Here is a 25,787-nt window from a genome sequence, read left to right as displayed (position 1 = left end):
GAGCTTCAAGTTTAACAGAAGCATTAGTTATTTTTTTAAACGATCACACCAACAAATGTGTAGTAAATTGTGATTATTGTTACAAAGGAGACTTAAAGTGTCCAGTGGTGGGGTCCTGACTGGAAAGTAGCACTTGTCTTTGAAGAAATGTGGTTGACATTTAAGTTGAACCTTGGAGGTAAGGTCATCCCAGGCCAAAAAAAACAGATGTGTCTAGGTCCTCAGGCAGGAAGGAACATGGCACTGGTGTACCCAGAGTGCAGTGAGCAGAAGGTGCAACCGTGCTAAGATAAAGGGTCTGATCTGTTCCTTACAGCGCTTCAAGGAGCTGCAAGGTCCACCCTGTTGGGACTTAAGAGCAGTCGCTTTGGGTGACCCCAACAATGAAAGCAGAAAGATCAGGGAGGGACACTTTGCAGAGGTTCCGCCAGGAAAGAAGGCCGCTTTGACTGGGAGCCGTGGGGAGGGAGGGTCGTGGATGCGCTCCAGGTGTGCCCGGCGGCAAAGGAAACAGGACTGGGGACTGGATTGGCTGCCAGAGGGACTGGGGGCGCCTGCGGCAACCAGCAGACATTGCCTTGCTATTTACTTCAGCTTGTATGCTTCAAGATTTTTTTTTCTTTTTAATGTTTCTGAAGTAATTATTTTGGTTAAAAGCCAAGGGCAGATTCTATTAATAACTGATTCTTTTCATAAATTCCTTCTCACAGAGAGCGTTTGACTACTTCAATTTAGCAGCGAATGCTGGCAATTCCCATGCCATGGCCTTCTTGGGAAAGGTACTGTACATCCTGTGAACATTTTCTTTAATAGCAAGAGGTATTCACCTAGTAAGCACGTATGGTATTCATCATCTACAATTTAACAAAAATAAGCTGGAAATAAAATTTCCAATACAGGCATATTATATCTTAAGTGCTACCCTGAGACATTTTCTTAGGTAACTTAGAGGGAACATAGCATTTGTTTATCAGGATGTTAATTCTCCACTGAAGCTAATTGTCACTATCTGCAGCCCTACTTTTGGTGTATGATATGCAATAATAAGGGATTTATTCTTTATGTTATGCTGTTTTTTGCTAAGTCTATCATAATTGCCTGTTTACTTCCATGTTGAATCAAGACGATTAGAGTTAGTTGAAATTTATCTACAGACCTTATTTAATGTCTTAAATATGATAGCATCACCCACTTCTCAGTGCAGTTCTTTTCTCAGACAAGGAAACATTTAAGTCTAGAGACTAATGAACAGATTCCATATGTCACGGCATGTTCTCACCACTTCCTTTTTCATTATTTTGAACACTAACACAATGTAAACCAGTGGGCATTTTCACCTTTGGCCAAGTCCTAGGGTTAGGAGGCTCAGCTAGAATATGTCTCAGAAGCCTTTACAAAGAGGAAGATCCCATCAGTATTTGCCACACGATCACAGCTGGTCATTTGGGGCCTGAGAACTTTACATTTAGATGTTCTAACTGTTACAGTGTAGAAATTTGTATCACCCATCTATTTTTGTTAGCATTTAACAACTTTTCTTTTCAGCTCTCTCGATTCTTGTTCTGAATTTCTGATTTCCCTATCTCAAAAAAAGATTTCCTTTCCTTATTTCCCTAATATACACATGGATAAAAACAGTACTACCGGTCATCCAGTCTTCCTTTCTCTTGCCCCTTTTATCCGGTCCCATACCTGGTGCTCTGTAATCATTTTGTGTTGAAACCTTTTAAAATAACTTTTTGAGTTACCTCTTTTCCTGAACTTAAGACCATCCTTGCACCTTATTATGGGGAAAGCAGCGGGCAACACTGCTCTCGGCTCTCCTTCTCCTCATGCAGTCACTTACTCCAGACAACTGATTGACCGTGTGACTGCCCTTGGTCAGTGTGAGAAGAAAGACTTATCTTGGGGTTTAAGATTACTTCTCCTGAGATTGATCAGTGCACTGATTTTATGTAGTCATGTTTATAGATAAGTTGTAAATTTGGCATGACCAAGAATATATTAAAAATATCTACCTTTAAGATTTTGCTTTTAATTCTAAAATATCCTGTGGGAAACTATAACAGTTTGTTGAAAGATTTCATGAAATCTTGAGATGAGGTAGGGGAAAAATGTAATTGCTGAGAAGGTTACAGCTCATATTGAAATTAGGGTCTGTCTGTTTTCTAGATGTATTCAGAAGGAAGCGATATTGTACCTCAGAGTAACGAGACAGCTCTTCACTACTTTAAAAAGGCTGCTGACATGGTAAGCCTTCTTGACTCATTGTATTGAAATGTGTGCCATATTCCTGTTATTTTAAGAGATAAGTTTTTAAAGGAATTAATCATCATCAACTTATTCCATAAATTATTGGAAGTGCTTATATTAATATGATTCATTTGGATGAATGGATTAGGAAGAAACCTTCTCAATAAAAAGCTATATACATATGTGTGTGCGTGTGTGTATGTGTGTATTAGGGACCAGATCATTGAATATTAAGTCTGTTTCAATTTTACTGAGAAGCTTCCTAGCCAGGGAAATAATGATTTTAGTAAAAGAATTGGGAATTATATAATTTACCCTGTTTATATTGCAGCTCGAGGTTTAAAGCTTCACTGACTAGTTTTGGTCATTATAACACACAAGTTAGACTTTCTTTGGCCCTGAGAAACCTGCCTCTTGAGTATTTAAGACCCTCCGACGCCAGTGTATGCACGTACCTCTCTGTCAACTAGAACATGTTGGTAACTGGTATTACTACTAGTAGTTGTACTAATATGACTAGTACGTGTTGTCCCAAACAACAGTTAAGTTTTTCCTGAAGGGGCACTGTGACACTTGTTTTAAAGATGCTTCTGTCCTTCTGAGTTTCAGGTGAATACTAGATTTTTTTCTTTAAGGTCTCAAAGCAGTGATTGTCTTTGTTCCACAACAGTCCAGCAACCTTAAGCATACCCTTGCCACTGATCTCAGTGTGTTGATTCTGCCCTGTGGCAGCGTCTTTGTTGGGCTGGAAGGTTACCAGTGGAAAACCACCCCCCCTCCCAAAAAGAGTGAACCTACTTTTAATGTTGGAAAGATTAAACATATCAGTCATGTTTCATATAACAGATTTGTGAGCCAGATATTCATAAGGTAAGTCACCAAAATTTAATTCTAAGTGGATTTACTCTACTGTTTTTCAGCAAATATTGAATGTTAGGTCTCCAAAACTCAGTTTCCTGCATAGTCTGAGAAAGGAGGAAATTCTGCTCTGAATTGAAAAACATACTAAGACATGTTTTGAATATGCTTATAAATTATTTCTTTTGCAGTCACTTTTTCTTGCCTTTTTTTTTTTTAATGAATCCTTTCATTTTGATCTGGTTGGCAGGGCAACCCAGTTGGACAGAGTGGGCTTGGAATGGCTTACCTCTACGGGAGAGGAGTTCAAGTTGTAAGTTTTCAGTCCTAACATTCTGACTTCAACAAGCAGTCAGCTGGTGACGTAGGGAAGTGTTCCTTAACTAGCTCCCAGTCCCAGGTGAGGCTGTTCATTTGTAACCAGAGCTCAACCTGGGCCATTCTCTCTTGGGTTGGGTTCCCTGCCAGCCCTCACCCCGTCCCACCGTAGCAGCGGCCTTCTTGGCATGGCTGTGTCTCTGGCGCCTTCTCAGGGCGTGAAACTGTTTCTCATGCTTCCATCTCTGCTCTTCGCCTCACTGACTCTCCCATCCCTCTCAGGCTTCAGTATCTCCAGGCCGTGTCTTCACTCAGGCCTAAGAAAATTCTCAAGTCCTGTCGTGTAGAAGGAGGAAAGCTCTCTGCGCTGCCCCTTGCCCCTTCTAGCTGCCACTGCTCTCCTTTCCAGCCCTTTCCTGCAGTCCAGGTCTCTCCAGAGAAGGAACTCCGTGAGCTGCTGCCATTCACCCCTCAGCTCTCAGCAGTCAGGCTCCCACCTCCTGTCACTGCTCTGCACGGCTCAGCAGTGACCTCCCCCATGTCGGCCCACGTGGTGCTGGTTCTGCCTCCCTGGACTCTCTCCTCCTCGGGACCGTCCGGGTTTTCCGGGGCCGCTGCGCCTCGTTCCTCTGCGCCTCGTTCCTCTGCACTTCTTGCTCACTCTGGAGGCCCTGGATCCTCATCACCATCCCCACCTCTATACGATCTCCCAAGCCATGTATTATTTTAATTTGGGCCCAAACTAAGAGCTCGGTAGAGAATTCTAGTCTGTAGACATTCCCTAGCATGAAAGACGGGGCTGTGGTCTCATTTTGATTTCCTTCTAGTCATTTTAGGATAGTAGAATCCAGGAGTGTCATTTGTTTCTTTTTCTCTGGGGCTATCATGATATTTGAAATATGATAATGGTGTTTGATAAGCTGTTCAGGGGAGGAACTAATAAGGAGAGAATAATTTTTCTTATTTAATGTTTAAAAATTGAGGTTTAAAAGGGTTTGTTGATTAATAGAAAAGCTGTGACTGTTTCTTAATTTTTGGTCTGCTGCTTTAGTAGTGTTGCTTATGCTTTCTGAGAGCAGACATACAAGTTGTTTCACAAAATAATGTATTTGTTTTTCTTCACTGTCTTAAATGTTAATCCACCATGACTTAAAAAGTATTACCATCTGTGTATTATTAAAAAGAAAGTCTTTTAATGACTTCAGGAATATTGTGTGCTTTGTGAATTCTTTTTATGAATGAATCTCCTGACTTCAGAATATGTCAGCTTTTCGAGCCTTCTCATCATGTGATCATGTGACCTCTTTTTCTCCAGAATTATGATTTGGCACTGAAGTATTTCCAGAAAGCTGCTGAACAAGGCTGGGTGGATGGGCAGCTGCAGCTTGGCTCCATGTACTATAGTAAGTAATGATGGATACTCCAGATCTCAATTCCCTGTTTTCCTCTAGATGTCACTGTGATACGGCAGTGAGAGCTATTGAGTTTCTATCTGATTAATGTCCTCCCAAGTCAATAATTTGTGCACATCTTGTATTGCCCTGTAGAATATATTAATCTGTGTTAATGTGTAAATCTATATTAATAAGATTCACGTCATTCTGGAGTAAGAATTCTGAGTTTCATTTAGTTTTATTCCTAAGTAAGGCTTCTCTGATGCTTTAACTAAATCACACAACACTGTTCCTGACCTCTCATGTGATTTTCCTTACAGACGGCATTGGAGTCAAGAGGGATTACAAACAAGCCTTGAAGTATTTTAACTTAGCTTCCCAGGGAGGCCATATCTTGGCTTTCTACAACCTGGCTCAGATGCATGCCAGCGGCACCGGTGTGATGCGATCATGTCACACTGCAGTGGAGGTAAGGGCGCTTCTGTGCTTGCCCGGGAGGAGAGTCTGCTGTTCTGATTCTGGTTCTCTTTGTATGGTTTCTTCTAGAGGAGAGATAGACTCGGCCGACTAGCACTGAGACACTGAGGGAAGGCTCTGACTGTCGCACTTACTGATTCACTCTGTCTGTCCCCCTGGAATCAGCCTTTATAAGAGTGGATATTATTGTCTCTCTGGCACCTCAGACAGTATCTGAGACATAGCACAAAAAGCGTGTGTTAAACGAATGTTGCAGGGAGAATCCTAATATCTCCTAGCTGGAGCCTTTCCTCTTTAGCTTTCTCATGATTGGCACCTCAGAGGAACATTGGTAAACGCTTAGCACAGCTTCTAAGGGCTTCCCAGGTGGCACAGTGGTAAAGAATCCACCTGCTAATGCAGGAGACGTGAGTCCGATCCCTGGGTCGGGAAGATCCCCTGGAGAAGGCAAGGGCAGCCCACTCCAGCATTCTTGCCTGGAGAATCCCATGGACAGAGGAGCCTGGCAGGCTACAGTCCCTGGGGTCGCAAGGAGGTGGACAGGACAGCATGCACACAGAAAGTTTCTAAACCTCTCCATGCTTCAGTTTCCTTCCTTGTAAAGTGGAGCTGTTACTGGGACTTACCTCATAAGAGGGTGGCCCCTCACAGGAGGAGTGAGTGAGCTACTGTTCAAATTAGTATCCCGGATTTATATATGTATATATATATTTTTTAATAAAATTGCCAGAGATTCAGACAGCAAGCTTAACAATTGCTTATAGCCAATGTGCAAAAAATGATTTCTGATGCACCTCTCTTTTTTCCTGTCCTCACAGTTGTTTAAGAATGTGTGTGAACGGGGCCGGTGGTCTGAGCGGCTCATGACTGCTTACAACAGCTACAAGGACGGGGACTACAACGCCGCTGTGATCCAGTACCTCCTGCTGGCCGAGCAGGGCTACGAGGTGGCGCAAAGCAACGCAGCCTTCATCCTCGACCAGAGTAAGGCCCACTGCCGTCCTGCCTGGGGGTTGGAACACAGGGTGCATGTCAGGATCAGTTCAGTCGCTCAATCATGTCCTACTCTTTGCGACCCCATGGACTGCAGCACGCCAGGCCTCGTCCATCACCAACTCCTGGAGTTTACTCAAACTCAGGCCCATTGAGTCGCTGATGCCATCCAACCATCTCATCCTCCGTCGTCCCCTTCTCCCGCCTTCAATCTTTCCCAGCATCAAGGTCTTTTCCAATGAATCAGTTCTTCGCATCAGGTGGCAAAAGTATTGGAGTTTCAGCTTCAACATCAGTCCTTCCAATGAACACCCAGGACTGATCTCCTTTAGGATGGACTGGTTGGATCTCCTTATTGTCCAAGGGACACTCAAGAGTCTTCTCCAACACCACAGTTCAAAAGCATCAATTTAAGACATCAAGTTAACTTGTTTAAACAGAAAAGTCACAAAGATATTTCTTTATTGAACTGAACAGCCCACATGCTCAAGTTATTTTACCTCAGATCTCTAAGCCATCAAAGTGAGTTTTATGGAGTTGTCCCTAGAAATAGATCCAACATTGATCATAGAATTAACTGCTTTCAGTTAAATACATTTTTCAAACTACAGCAAATACAAAAATATTGTTTTTCCAGTGGCATATAGATTCCTAGTGGTTCAGTGTGAAATGTCAGACTGGATGAAGCACAAGCTGGAATCAAGATTGCAGGGAGAAATATCAGTAACGTCAGATATGCAGATGACACCACCCTTATGGCAGAAAGTGAAAAGAACTAAAGAGCCTCTTGACGAAAGTGAAAAAACTGGCTCAATATTAAGAAAACTAAGATCATGGCATCCAGTCCTATCACTTCACGGGAAATAGATGGGGAAACAATGGAAACCAGGACAGACTTTATTTTGGGGGGCTCTAAAATCACCGCAGATGGTGACTGCAGCCATGAAATTAAAAGAAGCTTGCTCTTTGAAAGAAAAGCTATGACCAACCTAGACAGCATATTAAAAAGCAGAGACATTACTTTGCCAACAAAGGTCCAGCTAGTCAGAGCCATATTTTTTCCAGTAGTCACGTATGGATGTGAGAATTGGACTGTAAAAAATGCTGAGCGCCGAAGAATTGATGCTTTTGAACTGTGGTGTTGAAGGAGACTCTCGAGAGTCCCTTGGACTGCATGGAGATCGAACCAATCAATCCTAAAGGAATTCAGTCCTGAATGTTCATTGGAAGGACTGATGTTGAAGCTGAAACTCCAATATTTTGGCCACCTGATGCAAAGAACTGACTCATTTGAAAAGACCCTGATGCTGGGAAAGGTTGAAGGCAGGAGAAGAAGGGGACGACAGAGGATGAGATGGTTTGAAGGCATCACCAACTCGATGGACATGAGTTTGAGTAAACTCCAGGAGTTGGTGATGGACAGGGAGGTCTGGCGTGTTGCAGTCCACGCGGTCGCAGAGTCACACATGACTGAGCGACTGAGCTGAGTGGTTCAGTAAGTAGTCTCATTATTTATTAATTCTGTGGTTAAAACATGCCTCGGGAAGCAGTGTTGTCATGAATGCGATGATTCCTTTGAACTCATTATTTTCTTCCAATACTTGTTTAATTGCAATAACTTTTTCATTTAGTATTTTATAGCCCATTTCTTATTTAAATTATGCTGCACATATCCACCCTGGTTTGCAGACGAAGCCTAAAACTCTAGTGCCTTTCCTTAAACGCCTGGTTTGTGTTTCATTTTCCTTGCAGGAGAAGCGACCATCGTAGGTGAGAATGAAACTTATCCCAGAGCTTTGCTTCACTGGAACCGGGCCGCCTCACAGGGTGAGTGGTTGGTTAGTTCTAGAATAAGAGTTTAACCTGGGGGCCTTTCTTTATTGTATGTTTGTTTTTATCTTCCATAATAAGGGTTAGATCATATTATTCGTGACTTTAAACGGAGATACTGTTACTTAACTTGTTTGCCTGATTGGTATTCATTCTTAGAATGAGTTCTAATCCCAGGGTTTTTAAATTGAACTGCAGGATCTTTATACTGGACATTTACATCATTCTATGCTTTACTCTGATTTTTAGTTTGAGTCTAGTGTGTTGTGTAAAATGACGATTGAATGAAATGTGTAATAGAACATAGGTGTAAAACGTAAGATTTCAGCCTTTCCCCACTCTTTTTTGTTTGACTGTTTCTTTCTCATGCATACTACTCCCAACGTTATCTGCCCATCTGTTCTCCTAGACAGTGCTCCGGTTGAACTATATAAAATGTTAAATGACACAGTAAAATACAGTGACCATTTGAAGAGTATTGTTAGTGAAATAGAGATGACACCCACTTTGTTTGCCTCTCCCTGACTATTAAAAAGCCTTCTTCAGAAGTCCAGCTCTTCCGATTTAAATTGTTTACTGAATTTGTAGCTTGGCTGAAGAAATTGCTATAAAGTTTGTGTGTTATAAGATGGACTTCCCAGGTGGCGCTAGTGAGAAAGAACCCATCTGCCAACGCAGGAGACTCGAGTTCTGTCCTTGGGTCGGAAAGATCCCCTGGAGCAGGAAATAGCAACCCACTCCAGTATTCTTGCCTGGAAAATCCCAAGGACCTCGGAGGCTGGCAGGTTACAGTCCATGGGGCCACAAAGAGCCGGACATGACGGAGCACGCACATGCACGCCGTGTGTTACAAATTAACATTCTATTTTATGGAAGCGTGTTAGCAGGAGGAGAAATAGGAGTTTCATCTGCTTTAAACACAGGTTCTGATGGGGAGTTTTACATTTACCCGCTCTTTCAGGCTACACTGTGGCTAGAATCAAGCTTGGAGACTACCACTTCTATGGCTTCGGCACGGACGTGGATTACGAGACGGCGTTTATTCACTACCGTCTAGCGTCTGAGCAGCAGCACAGCGCACAGGCCATGTTTAACCTGGGCTACATGCATGAGAAGGGGCTGGGCATTAAACAGGTGGGCGCGACCAGATGTGTGCATGCTGTCGTTTTGATCTGGGGGAAAGCATCTTCATTTTTATAGGAAATAGGCTTCCTTTGGAGTGTGCTCACATTTTAGGTGCTAAGTTAGAAGTCTTGTAGTATTTCGAAAGAGTTCCCTGCACCTCCCTCACCCTCAAGCGTACATATGTGATGATAGCTGCACTGTTGTATTTAGGGTATTAGGCCAAAGACAGATCCATACACGTGGAAAACCATCGCTGCCTCTGCTGTTAACTCCTGTTTGAGAAACTGTCCATCAACAGCCAAATTCTGTCATTTCTAAATCATTTTGAAATGAATTAAAATGTTTGCTACTGATGAACATATTCTCACTCTTACACCTTCCTGTTGGAGTCTAATGTTCTTTAGACCTGTGGTCATGCAAGTTTCTGCCTGTGTTAAAGTAACTTTGAAAAACATATCCTCTTATACATTTTTAATTTGATATTTAAAATTTCTCCCAAGTTTCAAAGAGTCTTAAGTTCTAGCTATTTTAAATACTAAAATTTTTATAAATGGAATGACTAAATTACTTTAAATCCCAAAATAATTTGATACCCTCATTATTTTTGAAAAAAGCATGGCAAATTTGTTAGTAAAAATGGTATCTTTTACTTTTCTCCCTGAATTTATATTTTAGTCCATTATTCCCAAAAGTTATATACCAGTGTAATATACTGATCACTCTGTCATGCTTATCCGAAACAAAAAGTATGTAAATTCAAATTTGAATTTTATTTCCTGTGATTGTAGGCTGTGTTGAGAAAAATTAATGGGATATTATTATCATAGTCAATTATGAATATACTATCGATCTCATCAAACTCATGATTTTATAAAATTTTACTTTCTCTAATATTTAGAATGCATCTTTGAGATGAATAGAGCATTTTAAAAAATTATTCTAAGTATTGTGGAATAGATTTAGCATTCTGTTCTCCATTTTATAAATATGTGAACGGAACCTCGTTTACATAAGTAAGTGCATGGGAATGGGAAGAATTCTGTAGCAACGTTCTTGGTTCTTTAAATGGCTTTAGAGTGCTGTGCGGAGAAGGCAATGGCACCCCACTCCAGTACTCTTGCCTGGAAAATCCCATGGGTGGAGGAGCCTGGTGGGCTGCAGTCCATGGGGTCGCTAGGAGTCGGACACGACTGAGCGACTTCACTTTCACTTCTCACTTTTGTGCACTGGAGAAGGAAATGGCAACCCACTCCAGGGTTCTTGCCTGGAGAATCCCAGGGACGGGGGAGCTTGGTGGGCTGCTGTCTATGGGGTCGCACAGAGTCAGACACGACTGAAGCGACTTAGCAGCAGCAGCAGCAGCAGCAGAGTGCTGTGCTGTGTTGGTCAGTGTGGGCTCTGAAACAGTGCCACAGAGCAGTGGCTTAAGCAACAGGCCTTTATTTCTCCCATTTCTAGGGGCTGGAAAGTTGAAGGCCAGGGTGCCTGCAGGTTTGGTGTCTGGTGAAGGCCCTCTCCTCTCTGTGGCCTCTCATGAGGAAAGAGGGAGAGAGAAGCAGCAAGCTTGTTGGGGATTCTGATGAGGACGTTAATTCCTTTCATGAGTGCTGTGCCCTTAGGACCTCACCCAACCCCGATAACCTCTCAAAGCCCTCACGGCTTCATACCTTAGGGCATAGTTTCACATACAGATATTGGGATAATGCAAACATTTAGTCTGTAACATATGCCAAAAATCAGATTATTCTGTCATCGAAGTTATTTCTAAGGATCCATCACTGGATAACTTGGGTTGGTCCCCCCTTCAGTTCTGTTGAAAACAACAAATTAGAAACTAGAGGCTTGCAGAAAGAGGTGTTCCCTGGTCACTGGGCTCAACACTTTCTCAGTTTCTGGGAGTCACATCTGAAAGGCTTGTCCAGGGCTGATCAAGGAGCTAAAGATACTCCTACTCATTTTATTGAATTTGAGTATTTTATTTCCAATGTGTAAGTTTTGATACGTTTATATGAACATTAGATGTTGAATATAGTTTTATCAAGAATCCGGAGCTGCAGGCTGTGCTTTCAGTTCATGGACAGTCTACTGAGTAGCACACCTGTTGAAGCCTCCTTGCCCTATCAAACCAGTCAGCCAAATCCGACTCGGTTTCTATCAGAAGGCCTGACTTTGTTAATTCAAATAAAATTAATGGGTTTGATGCCTAAAAAGATCACACGTAAGTTGTGGTTTTTACACATTTAGTAATAATTTGCAAAGATAATCAGAATTAAAGTAATAAAACTCTTAAGTTAAAAAAATCTGTTTGTATAATAAGCTGTACAACAATAAAATTAGTGCTTTTCGCATCATAATTTAATTTGTAATGTTATATAAATTTAATTTGTAATGTTATACAAAGCTTATGCAAATTCTTACAAATAAAGACTGATGAAATGCATAGTATTCTTTGATTAGAGTTAAGGGAGAGACTGCTGGGATCCATAATTTTTTTTGATTTATTTATTTTTAATTGAAGGATAATTGCTTTACAAGAATTCTGTTGTTTTCTGTTAAACCTCAGCATGAGTCAGCCATAGGTACACATATGTCCTCTCCCTCTTGACCCTCCCTCCCATCTCCCTTCCCATCCCACCCCATGGTTGGTACGGAGCCCCTGTTTTGAGTTCCCTGAGATGTACAACAAATTCCCATTGTTTATCTATTTTATACATGGTAATGTAAGTTTCCATGTTACTCTGTCCATACATCTCACCCTCTCCTCCCCTCTCCCCTTATCCATAAGTCTGTTCTCTATGTCTGTTTCTCCATTGCTGCCCTAAAAATAAATTCTTCTGTACCATCTTTCTAGATCCCGTATCTATGCATTAGTATATACGATATTTATCTTTCTCTTTCTGACTTCCTTCACTCTGTAAAATAGGCTCTAGGCTCACCCATCCCATTAGAACTGACTCAAATATGTGCCTTTTTATGACTGAGTACTATTCCACTGTGTATGTGTACCACGACTTCTTTATCCATTCATCTGCCGGTGCGCGTCTGGGTTGTTCCGTGCTCTAGCTGTTGTGAGTAGTGCTGCAGTGAACATTGGAGTGCATATGTCTTTTTCAGTTTTGGTTTCCTCAGGGTATACACGTAAGAGTGGGATTGCTGGGTCATGTGGTGGTTTTATTCCTAATTTTTTAAGGCATTCCATTAGTTTTAATAAGGCATTATGATCACCTTTTCCTATATGTTTTCTATTTTTTAAATAAATGAGATATTTCATGCTCTAAAAACTAACCAATCCAGTATCCAGTATAGATAGAAAAATTTAAGTATTAAACAAGATGAGGATTGGTGATAATTGGAATAAATAATTCAGGATTTGATTGATAAGATTTAATTTCTCTATCGAATCATCCACACAGAGTCCATGGATCACATAAAGTTTGATGCGTGATCTTGAAAAATATGACCGTGCAAGTAAAATGTGTTATTTTTTTTAAAAATCAAAGACACTCACCATCCTGTCACTTTTGTTTGAAGGTGCTCTTCTTTTTAACTAACGACTCGCCTAGGGACAAGTACAGAGAAGAGCTGGAAGTAACTGCTTCTATTTAAATGTGCAGAAAAAGTCAGTCTTAGCGTTTAGTCTTTCTTTACCGTGTCTCATGGAATTCTTACCTACGAATTTAGTATTCTTTGACAATATTCAGGGCATGAGAGAAGTGAGGTTGTTAAATGAGATTTTTGCAACTCACACCATCCCATTCTACCATTTATCTGAAGGCAGAGCACCCTCATCTGGGCCAAAGTTAGTAATAATTTGTTTCCCCCTTTACAGAAATACATCTAAGACAGGGAAAGAGAGAATTGAGAAACCCCTAACACTCCTTAGGAAACTTTTGAGTATGTCCACCCCAGTATAAAAATCTCTACTCCAGACAGAAACCAGAGATTGCTTACGCTGACTGGTTTATAACTAGGAAAAATTAACTTGAGACCTACAGGTCACCCCGGAAGTCTCTGGGTTAACAGTGTTATGCACAGACATTATATATAACTATGTCCAGCAAGGGGGATGTCAGGTCAGGGACATACAGGTTACCTTTTAAATTTTTTCCATTAAATTCTTCAAAAGTAAGCAGTTAGATAATTAAAAGAAATTTTACCTAATTCAAAGCTTGAGTCTTTCTTTCAGTAAGGGAAATTTTAAAATGAAACTTGAAAGGTAAAATAAACTTTCCGAACATGTAAATAGTAATTATTTTTACTTTAACAAGAAATGAATCTTGGCTTATTACCTCTGTTACAGGATATTCACCTTGCAAAGCGTTTTTATGACATGGCAGCCGAAGCCAGCCCCGATGCGCAAGTACCAGTCTTCCTCGCACTCTGCAAGTTGGGCGTTGTCTATTTCTTGCAGTACATACGGGAAACAAATGTAAGTGGTCCACGACTCTTCTAATTAAAATACACAGGCTGTAACCTCAACCCACAGGTTTGGTTTTGCTCAGTCCCTTCTTCCTGGATAAAGGGACCACATCAGGTCAGGGATGAGGGTGCCACAGAGCATTTACAGTTGCCAGGTGGCGTGTGACAGTGGTTCCCAGTGCTAAAGGGCGTCCCAAGTGGCGCAGCAGTGAAGAACCCGCCTGCTGATGCAGGAGAAGCAAGAGATGCGGGTTCGAACCTTGGGTCGGGAAGATCCCTTGGAATAGGAAGTGGCAAGCTGCACCAGTATTCTTGCCCGGGACATCCATGGACAGAGGAGCCTGGAGGGCTACAGTCCATGGGGTCGCAAAGAGTCAGACACGACCGTGCATGCGTGCACGCCCATTGCTAGTGCGTTTTTCATCTGTGCAGATGTTTTCTGGTTAGGGAAATCTGAGACTAACCCATGACAACTTGAAATAGTAGTTAACTAAATTCAAAAGCATTTACTCAGATGACTGCCTAGCAGTGACTCAGACCAACCACTTAAAAAGAGAACCTAAAACATGGGAAGAAGTAGAACCGGAGAGCCTGCCCAGGCTGTTGTACTTCAGATTCTTATGCTAGTGAAACATGTTAAAAACAGCACCAGAAGTGTTTGCTAAAAGTACCTAGAATTATTTAAATGTGCTCAATGGTAGATCTTGCTAGGAGGTGGGTGGGTTACCCATTCTCTTCACAGCTACCAGCTTAGTTTCCAGCACAGTGCTCTAGGGTTCTCCAGCTGTCTGTTTTGCTTACCGTACCTGTCATCCCTCATGATGGATTCACTGGTGCAGCATTTAACTCTGAAAGTCCTAAAAGGTATGCAGAAAGAAGGGCTGTTTAGTTTTAATTCACTCCAGGCCAGAAAGGGATGATGTCAACCTTTAGTTGGCACCTTTCAGGACGAGTTGACGCACCCTTTCACCGTTGGATTCCAGAAGGGGCTTCACTCGGTGTTAACATATGTAGATCGAGGCCTTGCTGCTTCAGCATCTAGAAGACAAAATTCGTTTTGCAGCCCTAGCTGACGCACCAAGGTTCTCCACGTGTAGGGCTCCTGAGGACTGAAGGTGCTGGCGTCGGTCCTGTCCTATGCTTATACACTCGTAATCAATGTATGGTTGTTTGGTAGCATGAGCCAGGTACGCTGTGCGCTCTGCTGCCAGTAACTCAAAGCATCTTTGTTCCTTTCACTGAAAAGCTAACAGTGTGGCCACCGGCTCTTTCTCTCTCAGGACTATTTCAGCTAAACTATTGATTACATGTGTATTACATTATTATCCATATTTACCTAATTATCAGTATTGAGCACAGTCTAGGATTTGGTCATGTAATACTCCATAATAAGTTATGTTTTACCCCAAGGTATAGGAAAACAATAAGATGCCCCATAATCTTACTACCTGGATATTCTCCCACCTTCCCTGCAAAAGGAGTAAGAAGTACTGATGGTAAGAAAGTCAAACAGCACAGAAAAACAGAGTCTCCTGTTGTAGGTCCTACCCCAGGAAACTATTAGTTTCTTATAATTTTTTTCCAGAAAAAATTAGGTTCTATACCTACAAATGTATATTATGGGGACCTTTTAAATGTAGTTTTATTTAAACATAAAGGATTACGCCCCATATTTCCTTTCTTCTTGGTGGATAAGTAGCAGTCAGAAAATACTGGGAATATCTTAAGCAACATTAAAATATGATATACAAAGAACATAATTTTAAAGTTCAGTTTTAGCAGTCAATTATAGTTACTGCTGCTGCTAAGTCACTTCAGTTGTGTCTGACTCTGTGCGACCCCATAGACAGCAGCCTACCAGGCTCCCCCGTCCCTGGGACTCTACAGGCAGGAACACTGGAGTGGGTTGCCATTTCCTTCTCCAACGCATGAAAGTGAAAAGGGAAAGTGAAGTCACTCAGTCGTATCCGACTCTTAGCGACCCCATGGACTGCAGCACACCAGGCTCCTCCACCCATGGGATTTTCCAGGCAAGAGTACTGGAGTGGGGTGCCATTGCCTTCTCCACAGTTATAGTTAAATCCTAATTAAAAAGCATTATTTGTGCAGCTGTTAAACCTATGAATCTAACTGTGATTCATATGAAACCTTTGAAACTAACGCCTTCAGTTACAGTACATGGACGACCGTAGTGAAGTAGCCCTGCCGTCATTAGAAGAAGCGTTTCAGGAGCAAGTGGTCATCACCGGAAACGGGTCATAGTTGTGCCCAGACGCTGCTTCCCCAGCCCCGTCCTCCAGCCTCCCCAGTGTTTGTTTCAGATATTTCCTCTGAAAAATGGTTGGAAGTTAGCGCGTTAAGTTACTGACGGGAAGGAGTCCTGTAAGATACTTGCTGATGTTCAGTCACTCAGTCGTGTCCGACTCCTTGCGACCCCGTGGACTGTAGCCGCCAGGCTCCTCTGACCATGGAAGTCTCCAGGCAGGAATACTGGAGTGGGTTCCCGTTCCCTTCTCCAGGGGATCTTTCTGCCCCAGAGATCAAACCCGAGTGCCTTTCATTTTCTCAGTTGAACTGATTGTTTTGTTTTGTCTAGTCCTTAATTTTATTAGATTGTTTACTTTGTTAAAGTCTGGTGGGCTTTAATTTTTAGTTATTTTCTTACTGAAGTACAGTTGATGTGCAGTACTCTAGAGTTACAGGTATACAATACAGTGATTCATCATTTTTATAGATTGCACTCCATGTACGGTTATTATTCATTAGTGGCTATATTCTCCATGTTGTAGCTTATGTTGTACATAACAGTCTGTGTCTCTTCATCCCGGACCTCTATATTGCCCCTCCTACTCCTTCTCCCCGCTGGTAACCACTACTTTGCTCTCTCTATCTGAGTCTGCTTCTTTTTTGTTATATTCACTAGTTTGTAAATTTTTCAGATACCACATATCAGTGATATCATACAGTATTTGTCTTTCTGTCTGACTTATTTCACTTAGCATAATGCCCTCCAAGTCCATCCATGTTGCTACAGATGGCAAAATTTCACTCTGTTTATGGCTGAGTAATAATATTCCATGGTGTATATGCCCCACATCTTCACTCACCAATTGATGGACCCTTAGGTTGCTTCCATATCTTGGCAATTATGAATTATGCTACTATGATCATCAGAGTGCATGTATCTTTCAGAATTAAGTGTTTTTGTTTTTTTCAGATAAATAGCCAACAGTGGAACTGCTGGGTCATATGGTAGTTTTTATAGTAAAATCTTTTTTCTAAAAAAAGACATTGCAGAATATTACTAAAACCAATTGTTTCAATAAATTCTGTATTTATCTCTTAATTTGTGAGGTAACTTTCCTAGCTTTACGTTTCAGTGATCGTAACGATTTTTGTGTTATTCTCACTAAGATTCGAGATATATTCACCCAACTTGATATGGACCAGCTCTTGGGACCTGAGTGGGACCTTTACCTCATGACCATCATCGCGTTGCTGTTGGGAACAGTAATCGCCTACAGGCAGCGGCAGCACCAGGATATGCCTGTCCCCAGGCCCCCGGGGCCACGGCCGGCCCCGCCGCAGCAGGAGGGGCCCCCAGAGCAGCCGCCGCCGCAGTAACCCCCTGCGTCCCCCCGATGGACGACAGACAAGGAAAGGGTTTGCTGAGAACGCTTGCATTCGATGTAGGATTTTGGATCAGTGGTCGCCACCTCCTGGAAGAGGCACAAGGAAGCGTTGAATTCCTAAAGCTGCTTGGAATCTGATGCCTTTATTTTCAGGGATAAGTAACTCTTACCTAAACTAAGTTGAATGTCCGTTTCAGTGCCGTACGGAATAACAGCTCTCAGTGGCTTCCCCCGCCCCCCTTTTTTGACCCCGGAAACATTTGAGAGACATTCACAGTGGTCATGTCCACTGTGTCCAGCTATCTTTCTTGGGTCCCTTCGGTCACTCTTTCAGTGTGCATAAGTTCTGTCAGCCGTCTTGAAGGTCTTATGCATTGACACTAAAACTGATCAATGAAAAAAGGAAAACCCAGTTAGTTGCAAATTTAACCTTAACGTGTTTGAAAGTCTAAAAATAGAACTTGCCTTTTAAGTTAAGGGAAAAAAAAAAAAGTCCTCACAGTGTTTCAGAACTGTGATAACCAAGGAACTTTGATCAGTCCATATGCAAGTATACATATTCAGCATATTTGTTCCTTTAAAAGGGAAGGTTGGGCGGTTTCTTATTATCGGTGATTGATTGTCATACTTTGTACCATACTTCTCTCCTTCAAAGACTGAAAGGCCTTGTTAAAGAGTTTTATGTGAACTTCATTTCCTTGGAGTGGAGTATATAGAAAACTTTGTGATCTGACTCCTTGAGCTAACACATGAACTTGTCCCACCTACTTAGTGTAATTTGCTTGTTTGTTACAAGTATGCAGAGCCTTTATCTGAAGCCAGAGGCTGGACTGAATGGGAGAATTAGAAAGCAATATTGAAGGACTCTGGGTGGGGTACCAGGATCACAGACACACTTTTCCCACATTTGTTCCCAGGATTCATTTTATTAACACTTTGTATTTCTTACTGCAAAAGAACAGACCATCCTCCTGAACTCTTTAAATGTGAAATATCCTTGCCAGGCTATGGCAGACAGAAACTACCATTACAATACCAAAACTCTAGAGAGTCAGAGATGCATTAAAATCAGTGGTTGAAGAAAGCTACTAGAGCCTCTTTGTTCAGATAGATTTTTGTTTCTGCAGCTTGATGTAATGGGAGAAAATCAACCACTTGTGTAGCTACCATGTTTCACCACCATCCCACTGTTAACAGGAGGAAAAGCAAGGCTGTTACACTTCAGAACTGTCTGCTTAAGGAGTACAGAGAACAGCCACTATGGCACCAACAAAGAACACTGAGAACATCACATACACGAGTGAAAAACTTCAGCCAAACTCATACTCCTTTTCACGGTTGGATGGCAGCGGTCGCTAGCCTGTGTCCAATCTGAGACCCGCGTAGTGTCTGAGCAGGCTTTCTGCACTTGCTGACCTCCGTCTGTTTCTATTAATCTTTATACTCTTTCCATAACCCCTCATGTGCCAGAAAACTTGAAGAGTTCCTTACCTGTAGACTTGTAAAACTTTGGTTTTTGAAGTGGGAATTGTATTTAGAACTAGGTCTAATCAGTCCATAAGGAAGCTGAGGGCTCTGAATGTGAAGTTGTATGCTTGTGTGTGTGTGTGTGTGTGTGTGTGTGTGTGTGTGTGTGTGTGTGTAGAGTATTACGAGAAACCTGGTGAGCAAACTTTCCTCCTGGATAGTTGCTTCTAAACCTGAAGAGGTGGTCACGGCGAGAACCACGTGTGTAAATGCAGATCTGAAAGGTAGGACATTTTACCCTTAGAAGTGTAGTGTCGCTTTGGGCAACTCATGTAAATACTGAGACTTCTGTTCGCTGTTGTACATGAGAGATTTGCGTACATTTGGTACAGGATGTTCGTGTCTTCACCTCTGCCTCTTCTCCCCACCCTTCAAAATAAGTATGATCCACCGTCACGGCCCCTCTCCGTTTCAAAGAAACGATTTCAGTTTATGTAAACGTTTAACAACTAAACTTCCATGTTTTTCTGCCATCCACCTAATTTCTCCTTTAGCAGTATTCTTGTCTTTTTATCTTTCCTTCCCTCTTAGTACTTCCAAAAAGACAATTCTTCAACAGTGCTCTCTACCCCGAGGCAGACGGGAAAGGCCGGTCTTGTTCTCCAGGCGATGACAGGCTTCCTGTTGGCGTGCCTCTTGCCCTTGTCCTTTTTATCCATCTTCCAAATTGGTCTTTTTCTGCTGGCCTTTGTCCACCTCCTGTTTCACCCTGGCTCATTTGCTACTGGCAGTTTGAACGGTAAACCTAAAATAGCTTAGTTCCTGTGACTTCATTCAAAGACTTGTCTCGAAATCCTTGGCTCCCTTCCTCGGTCTGTACAAGGGACCTGATACCTAAACAAATAGGAACTGGGTTTCTCCTAAAATAACGCTCAATACTTAACCTAATCAAATGGCATCCATTTGAATACAATGACAGTAACTCAAGCTAGTTAATGTCAGTGACATTAAACCAACTCCAGGATTCAGGAGTTTTAACGTTAGGATTTAGAGTTAGCAGGTAGAGTGGCTCCACCTCTCTGCGGTAGCCCAGCTCTCCCCGTCCCTGTGAGAGGCTGTCTTCTGCCTTCTGAGGCAGCAACGGTAGGACTTTTAGTCAGCTCCCGTTCTCTTGTGCGTTTGGTCTGTTGGCTAGTCAGCCGTTCCAGAGTCTAGGGACTCTTTAGCTTTTTGTTTTCTGCTACGAAGGTGGCATTAGTGTTTGGGGTTTGCTATTGTTCTTCTGTGGTTTTTTTTCCCTTTTTGTTCTTGGAGCTTTTGTTTCTGTTTTCTGGGTAAGGCTTACCTTGTTTTTAGTTCCTATTCAATGACACAGAAAAATAAATCAGAAAGTTCCTTTTTTTTTCCAAAATGATTTAGCACTTAAAGGAGATTAACTTGGGATCATTAATCCTAATACTCTTGAGGATGTGTTCCCCTTCTGCATACGCGGTTAATTTGTGAGAGTTTTACTGCTAAGCCATTGTATCTCTGTATCCCTGGGAAGTTGTAGAAACTTCTGCCCATGATCTGTTGCTTTATTTAAGGAGCTGCTGTTGCCTCCAGGAAACTCAAGAATTTTGTATGAGCTTTTGTTTTCTTTCCACTCCTTTCTTGGCTCCTCATGTTCTTCAAACCAGTGTTTTGGAAGTATGCATGCAAGCCTATAAATGAAGACTTCATTTATGTATGTAGGTCTTCATGTATGTAGCATGTGTATTATAGTGTCTAGCTACATCTGCAAACACCTTATTCAGAGGTTTGGATTAACATTTCACGTGCACATTTCAAAACAAAAGTGCTTCAGCTGTTAAACAGCCCCCTTACTTACCAAGAAAAGGAGCATGGGCTACATTTACCCTAAGAACAGCTACTGTTTGTTTTAAAAGTGAATTTAATTATATGTTATACAATATTATGACTACCACTGTGCAAGAAATAAAGCAAAAAGAACTTCTATTTTCATGAAAGTATTTTTCATCAGTCATTGGTCTCAGATATAAGTGAAAATACGAACTTTCTGAATACCGTACTGTCTGAGGCACTACCCGACTTTTAAATGTGTAGTTAAAAGAAGCTAAATTTCTCCTTCCACTTGATATTTCAAGAAGATTGAAAATATTCCATGTAAAAATGATTTGCACAAGTGAAAATCCTATGTGTGCATGAGAAGGATGTCTTGGTTATATGTAGAGTCATCTCACAGCACCAGTTTTCCTGTTTGGAATTATAAGATGACACTGTTCTCTTTGATTTAAAAGAAAAAAAAAATAACATTTGATACGATCAAGGTATAACCACTATTGATATTTAGGAGACATTTTAAAAGACCATAAACTGACATTGGAAAGAACACCATGGTAGACTTTTTGTAAATTTATTTTGTATTTAATTAAATTCAGTATAAAGGCTGGTGAAGTGTAATATAATTGTGTAAACAAATCCTGTTAATAGAGAGATGTACAGATTCGTTTTGTACTGTATCTTGAAACTTGTGAAATAAAGATTCCACCTCTGGTTATCCTGTATGCTAATCATGTACCATGGCCAGGCACCACTCCACACAGACTTTTTTAAAAACCTGAATGATTCAATTTTTTAATGAACCTTTTGAATTTTCAGAAGCTTCTGGAAAAGCATTCATTGGGGGCGCTTTGAATCCATCTTAAATTTACTTTTAACTGTTGAAATTAAGATTTCTGTAAGTTGAGTATTATCCTCCAGAGCACAGAGAATATGCACTTGCCAAGAAGCATTTCCATGCTTAAATCACTGAGGTCTTGGGCCTGAGTTGGCCTGTGATAGTCAGCATGGTTCACTTTAATCCTGATTTTAGTAAAACAGCTAAAGTGTGTTTAGGCATTGCCTTTTTGCAGAAGGTTTTTACAGAGCTGCATGGCACCCCACTCCAGTACTCTTGCCTGGAAAATCCCAGGGACGGAGGAGCCTGGTGGGCTGCAGTCCATGGGGTCGCTAAGAGTCAGACTCGAATGAGCGACTTCACTTTCCCTTTTTACTTTCATGCATGGGAGAAGGAAATGGCAACCCACTCCAGTGTTCTTGCCTGGAGAATCCCAGGGACGGGGGAGCCTGGTGGGCTGCCGTCTATGGGGTTGCACGGAGTCGGACACGACTGAAGCGACTTAGCAGCAGCAGCAACATACCGTACAACACAAAGGAATGTACGTAGGATAAGTCAGAGCTCAGTAAAGGGGAAACAAAGGAGAAAACAGTATTAAATCAGGAGTGAACACTGTCCAGAGATGCATCTTAGAGCTGGGCTGCAGATACAGCCCTAACGTCCTCGCAGCCAACCCAAAAGAAAGTGAGCTAAATTGTTCAGCTTAGAAGCAGCAGATCCTTTAAAAAAGAGTCTGGATGATGCAAACTGTGGCAGGTGAGAAGTTGCGCCTCAGATTTTACTTCTGGGAAGACAGTCGGCTGATGACCTTGATGACCTTGACTGACTGACTGAAGTCAAAGTCGTGAGGAAGGTGTACATCAACTGTAACGTCAGTAGTGTGTTCATTCAGCCTGGCGTTGGGTGTGATGCCTGTTTACCAGTTAACCCCTTTCTGACAAGTCATTAAAATGAGTCCTGGGGCTTCACTGGATGCAGCTTGGTGAGAAACAGCCTCTCCCTTTTACTTATATGACACTAATTTTGATTGGCCACACTAACCCTGGAATTTGCTTATACTGTGTCATGATGTATACGTGAATATATACAAGTAAGAAACTACAAATAGTTTCTGTAGTAGAAACTGCGGGGGGGGAGGATTTTTTTACTTTTTGAATGTTTTGCAAATCACTTGAAGAGTCAAGGGAAAAATAAAATGAGTTTTTGAGTTTACCAGTTCAAAAGGAGAGGTGCTTCCATGTTACAGGTCTTGTATATTTCTTCCAACGTCATTTCCACCACTGTTTAGAAAGCCATCGGGCTGAACAACCTTATGGGACCCTGAAAATTCTGCCAACCTTCTGATTTATTGTTAGGATTACATTTTGAGCAAAACTCTGGTTTTCCTAGTGGCCACATGTTTTCCATCTGGATTAATTTATTCTAAACAGGACCTAGTGCTAATGCTGAATTATGTGTTAAATCCAATTTATAAAAATCCCACATGATTTTTTTTCTCACATAAGTTGAGTAGAATGTGGTCAGTTAATTGACCCAAGAACATTCATCTAAATATTTTCAGGTTTTGTTCAATCCAGTTTCCTTTTGCCTTCTCTCTACCACCTAATACAACTCTCTTATTTAGCCTCTCAGGATTGAAAAGAATTTCTCTTAAGCCTTACACATATCAGATATGAGATTTTAAGTATCCTAAACAAGGATTCTGACTTTGAAAAATAAAGTGGTTGTCGAGTTTTATGTGGTTCAGGATTTAAATGGGAACAACAGAAACCTCTGTTCCCGCAAACAGATTTATTTCAAGATGTTAAAGCACAGCTGTTGGTTTCAGAGTTAGTGCATCTGGGTTTCCCCATTCTTCACCCATGCCTTGCCTATATTTTTCCCCCCTTAAGAAAATGTGGTTAGTTGAGTTTTGTGGTGGTGTTCTAAATGAAATCTTTTTTTTAAACAAATAGAAACTAATGCTGATCGTGCAAGGGAGGGGAGTAGTAAAGGGAGCCCCTCCAGTTGGTCTTGTGTCTCTTAGGTACTAGAACAGAATTTACTTGAATGTTTTCAGCCTCCACATTTGTTTTCTTTCGCATACCATTTAGACAATGTTCTTTGGTAGCATCGTGCACACTGCGTGGAAATTTACTGCCGGGACAGGTGAGAAGAGCACACTGTTTTCCCTACAGTCCCTAATTTGACTCCAGATGAAGAAAATGCTGTAAATGGAACTGTCCACACCGGAGCTGTGAACAACAGCCTCTGTTATTTCAAGGGCAAAAAAAAAAAGTACTTCAAGAAGCCTTAAACATGTTCATTGGTATTTATATTTCATCACTCATTTAAGACTTAAAAGTAATCAAAACCGCATAGGCAGTGTTTTTTGTCCTCAAGTTCGCTAAATCAAAGAAGGAATCTCATAGCTCTCTCCCAGCACAGTAGAGTAAGCTTAGGAACAGGTTAATACTGCTTAATCTGAGAGCAGTGAAATCAAAGAAAGGCCTGTGAACTGGGATAAAAGGCCTACCTTAGCCACAGAAAATCTGCACTGCCCCCATTAGACGTATGTCGCCAATGAAAGGGGCATTTTAATCCCGAGTCACTATCCAGTGGCTGAGTCACGATGATAAATGGGACAGACCCCCACTCAACCTCCATGGCCTGTGGCTGGGCTCTCCCAGTGACCCTCCTGAGCTGCCTGAGCCTTTCGTAGAAGATTAGTGGTCAGTCCAGCCTCCGCTGAATGGCCCTGATATGCAAAGGGAGAAAGGAAGGACACCACAGCAAGGGAGAGGAGAGATCTGGCCTGGCCTCTGGTCCTCACAGTGACTGGATGGCCTCGGGCAGACCACTCACTATATGGTGAGGTCTTGCCAGCCCTTGGAGGTCTTCAATGCCGAAAGCAATTGAAGAGGAATGTTTTCAAGAACCAACCAGCCTGAGAAAATGCCTCACAGTTGGCATTCAGTTTGGGTTGCTGGAGAACAGGTCACCATGAAGTCCATCTAGATGTAAGTGTGCATTTTGTTCTAATATCAGATGCCCTAAATATCAAACCTGGGTTTGAGCAAACTGCAGTTTTTCTCTGCGGGACCTTATGTCCCTTTGAGACTGAAAGCTTCAGCAAGTGAATGCTGTCTTCCCGTGAAGACTTACTCGAGGAGAGCAGAGCGTTACCAGGGTCAGGAGGGTGGATTATGCAGCCTTGAGTCTTGCAATCTTCTGTTACGGGCTTTATGCCTTGAGGGGCTTCTTTATTTATATAAGATCTCGATTAATTCTGGAACGAAGTTTTGCAGGATCTGTTTGAATCTTGATGGGATGGGCAAATTTTGCCCATATCAACTGGAGATTTTGCCCACAAGGAATGGGGTAGCTGATTCAATGGGCACAAATGATCAGCGTTTCCAGACTCAGTCTAGTAAGGTCAGAGAAGGAACAAATGAACAATGTCAAAGGGTCATTTAATTCACTGGTAGGCTGGTTATTTTCTTTATAATTGTATGTATTTATTTATGATTGGCTATGCTGGGTCTTCATTGCCGCACAGGCTTTTCCCTGGATGTGGCATGCTAAGTCACTTCAGTCGTGTCTGACTTTTTGTGACCCTTGGACGGTAGCCCGCCAGGCTCCTCTGTCCATGGGATTCTCCAGACAAGAATACTGGGGTGGGTTGCCACACCCTCCTCCAGGGGATCTTCCCAACCCAGGAATCAAACTCACATCTCCTGCACTGCAGGAGCTGCCAGGGAAGCCCAACAGATACATTACCACGTGTAAAACAGATAAAAATAAATAGCCAGGGGGAGTCTGATGTATGACCTCGGGAACCTGTCAGAAGCTGGTGCTCTGTGACCACCTAGCAGGGTGGGATGAGGAGGGAGGCGGGAGGGGGTTCAAGAAGGAAGGGACATATGTATACCTGTGGCTGATTCATGTTGAGGTATGGCAAAGATCACTACAACATTGTCCAGTTCAGTTCAGTCACTCAGTCGTGTCCGACTCTTTGGGACCCCGTGGACTGCAGCACGTCAGGCCTCCCTGTCCATCACCAACTCCTGGAGTTTACTCAAACTCATGTGTATTGCCTCAGTTATGCCATCCAACCATCTCATCTTCTGTCGTCCCCTTCTCCTCCTGCCTTCAATCTTTCCCAGCATCAGGGTCTTTTCAAATGAGTCGGTTCTTTGAATCAGGTGGCCAAAGTATTGGAGTTTCAGCTTCAGCATCAGTCCTTCCAATGAATATTCAGGACTAATTTCCTCTAGGATGGACTGGTTGGATCTCCTTGCTGTCCAAGGGACTGTCAATATTGTAAAGTACTTATCCTCTAACTGAAAAAGAAAAGAAAAA

The 25,787-nt window shown here is 42.0% G+C and overlaps 1 protein-coding gene across 2 annotated transcripts in view; it reads left to right on the top strand.

The window, feature by feature from the left end:
• The window catches only part of SEL1L (SEL1L adaptor subunit of SYVN1 ubiquitin ligase), a 59,174-nt gene extending 37,848 nt beyond the window's left edge, over window positions 1-21,326 (top strand). For both annotated transcript variants that reach the window (XM_060418463.1, XM_027972094.2), the window contains 10 exons: window positions 711-779; window positions 2,173-2,250; window positions 3,362-3,424; window positions 4,745-4,832; window positions 5,144-5,292; window positions 6,119-6,284; window positions 8,046-8,120; window positions 9,085-9,257; window positions 13,549-13,677; window positions 17,082-21,326. In XM_060418463.1, the coding sequence (XP_060274446.1) occupies window positions 711-779; window positions 2,173-2,250; window positions 3,362-3,424; window positions 4,745-4,832; window positions 5,144-5,292; window positions 6,119-6,284; window positions 8,046-8,120; window positions 9,085-9,257; window positions 13,549-13,677; window positions 17,082-17,291 (1,200 nt within the window). In that variant the 3' untranslated portion in view covers window positions 17,292-21,326. The remainder of the gene's footprint in view (window positions 1-710; window positions 780-2,172; window positions 2,251-3,361; window positions 3,425-4,744; window positions 4,833-5,143; window positions 5,293-6,118; window positions 6,285-8,045; window positions 8,121-9,084; window positions 9,258-13,548; window positions 13,678-17,081) is intronic.
• The last annotated feature ends 4,461 nt before the right edge of the window (window positions 21,327-25,787 follow it).

The sequence above is a fragment of the Ovis aries genome, chromosome 7 (genome assembly GCF_016772045.2).
Source record: "Ovis aries strain OAR_USU_Benz2616 breed Rambouillet chromosome 7, ARS-UI_Ramb_v3.0, whole genome shotgun sequence".
NCBI lineage: Eukaryota > Metazoa > Chordata > Mammalia > Artiodactyla > Bovidae > Ovis > Ovis aries.
The sequence above is the reverse complement of the archived record's forward strand: the minus strand, read 5'-3'. Positions and strand labels throughout refer to the sequence as shown.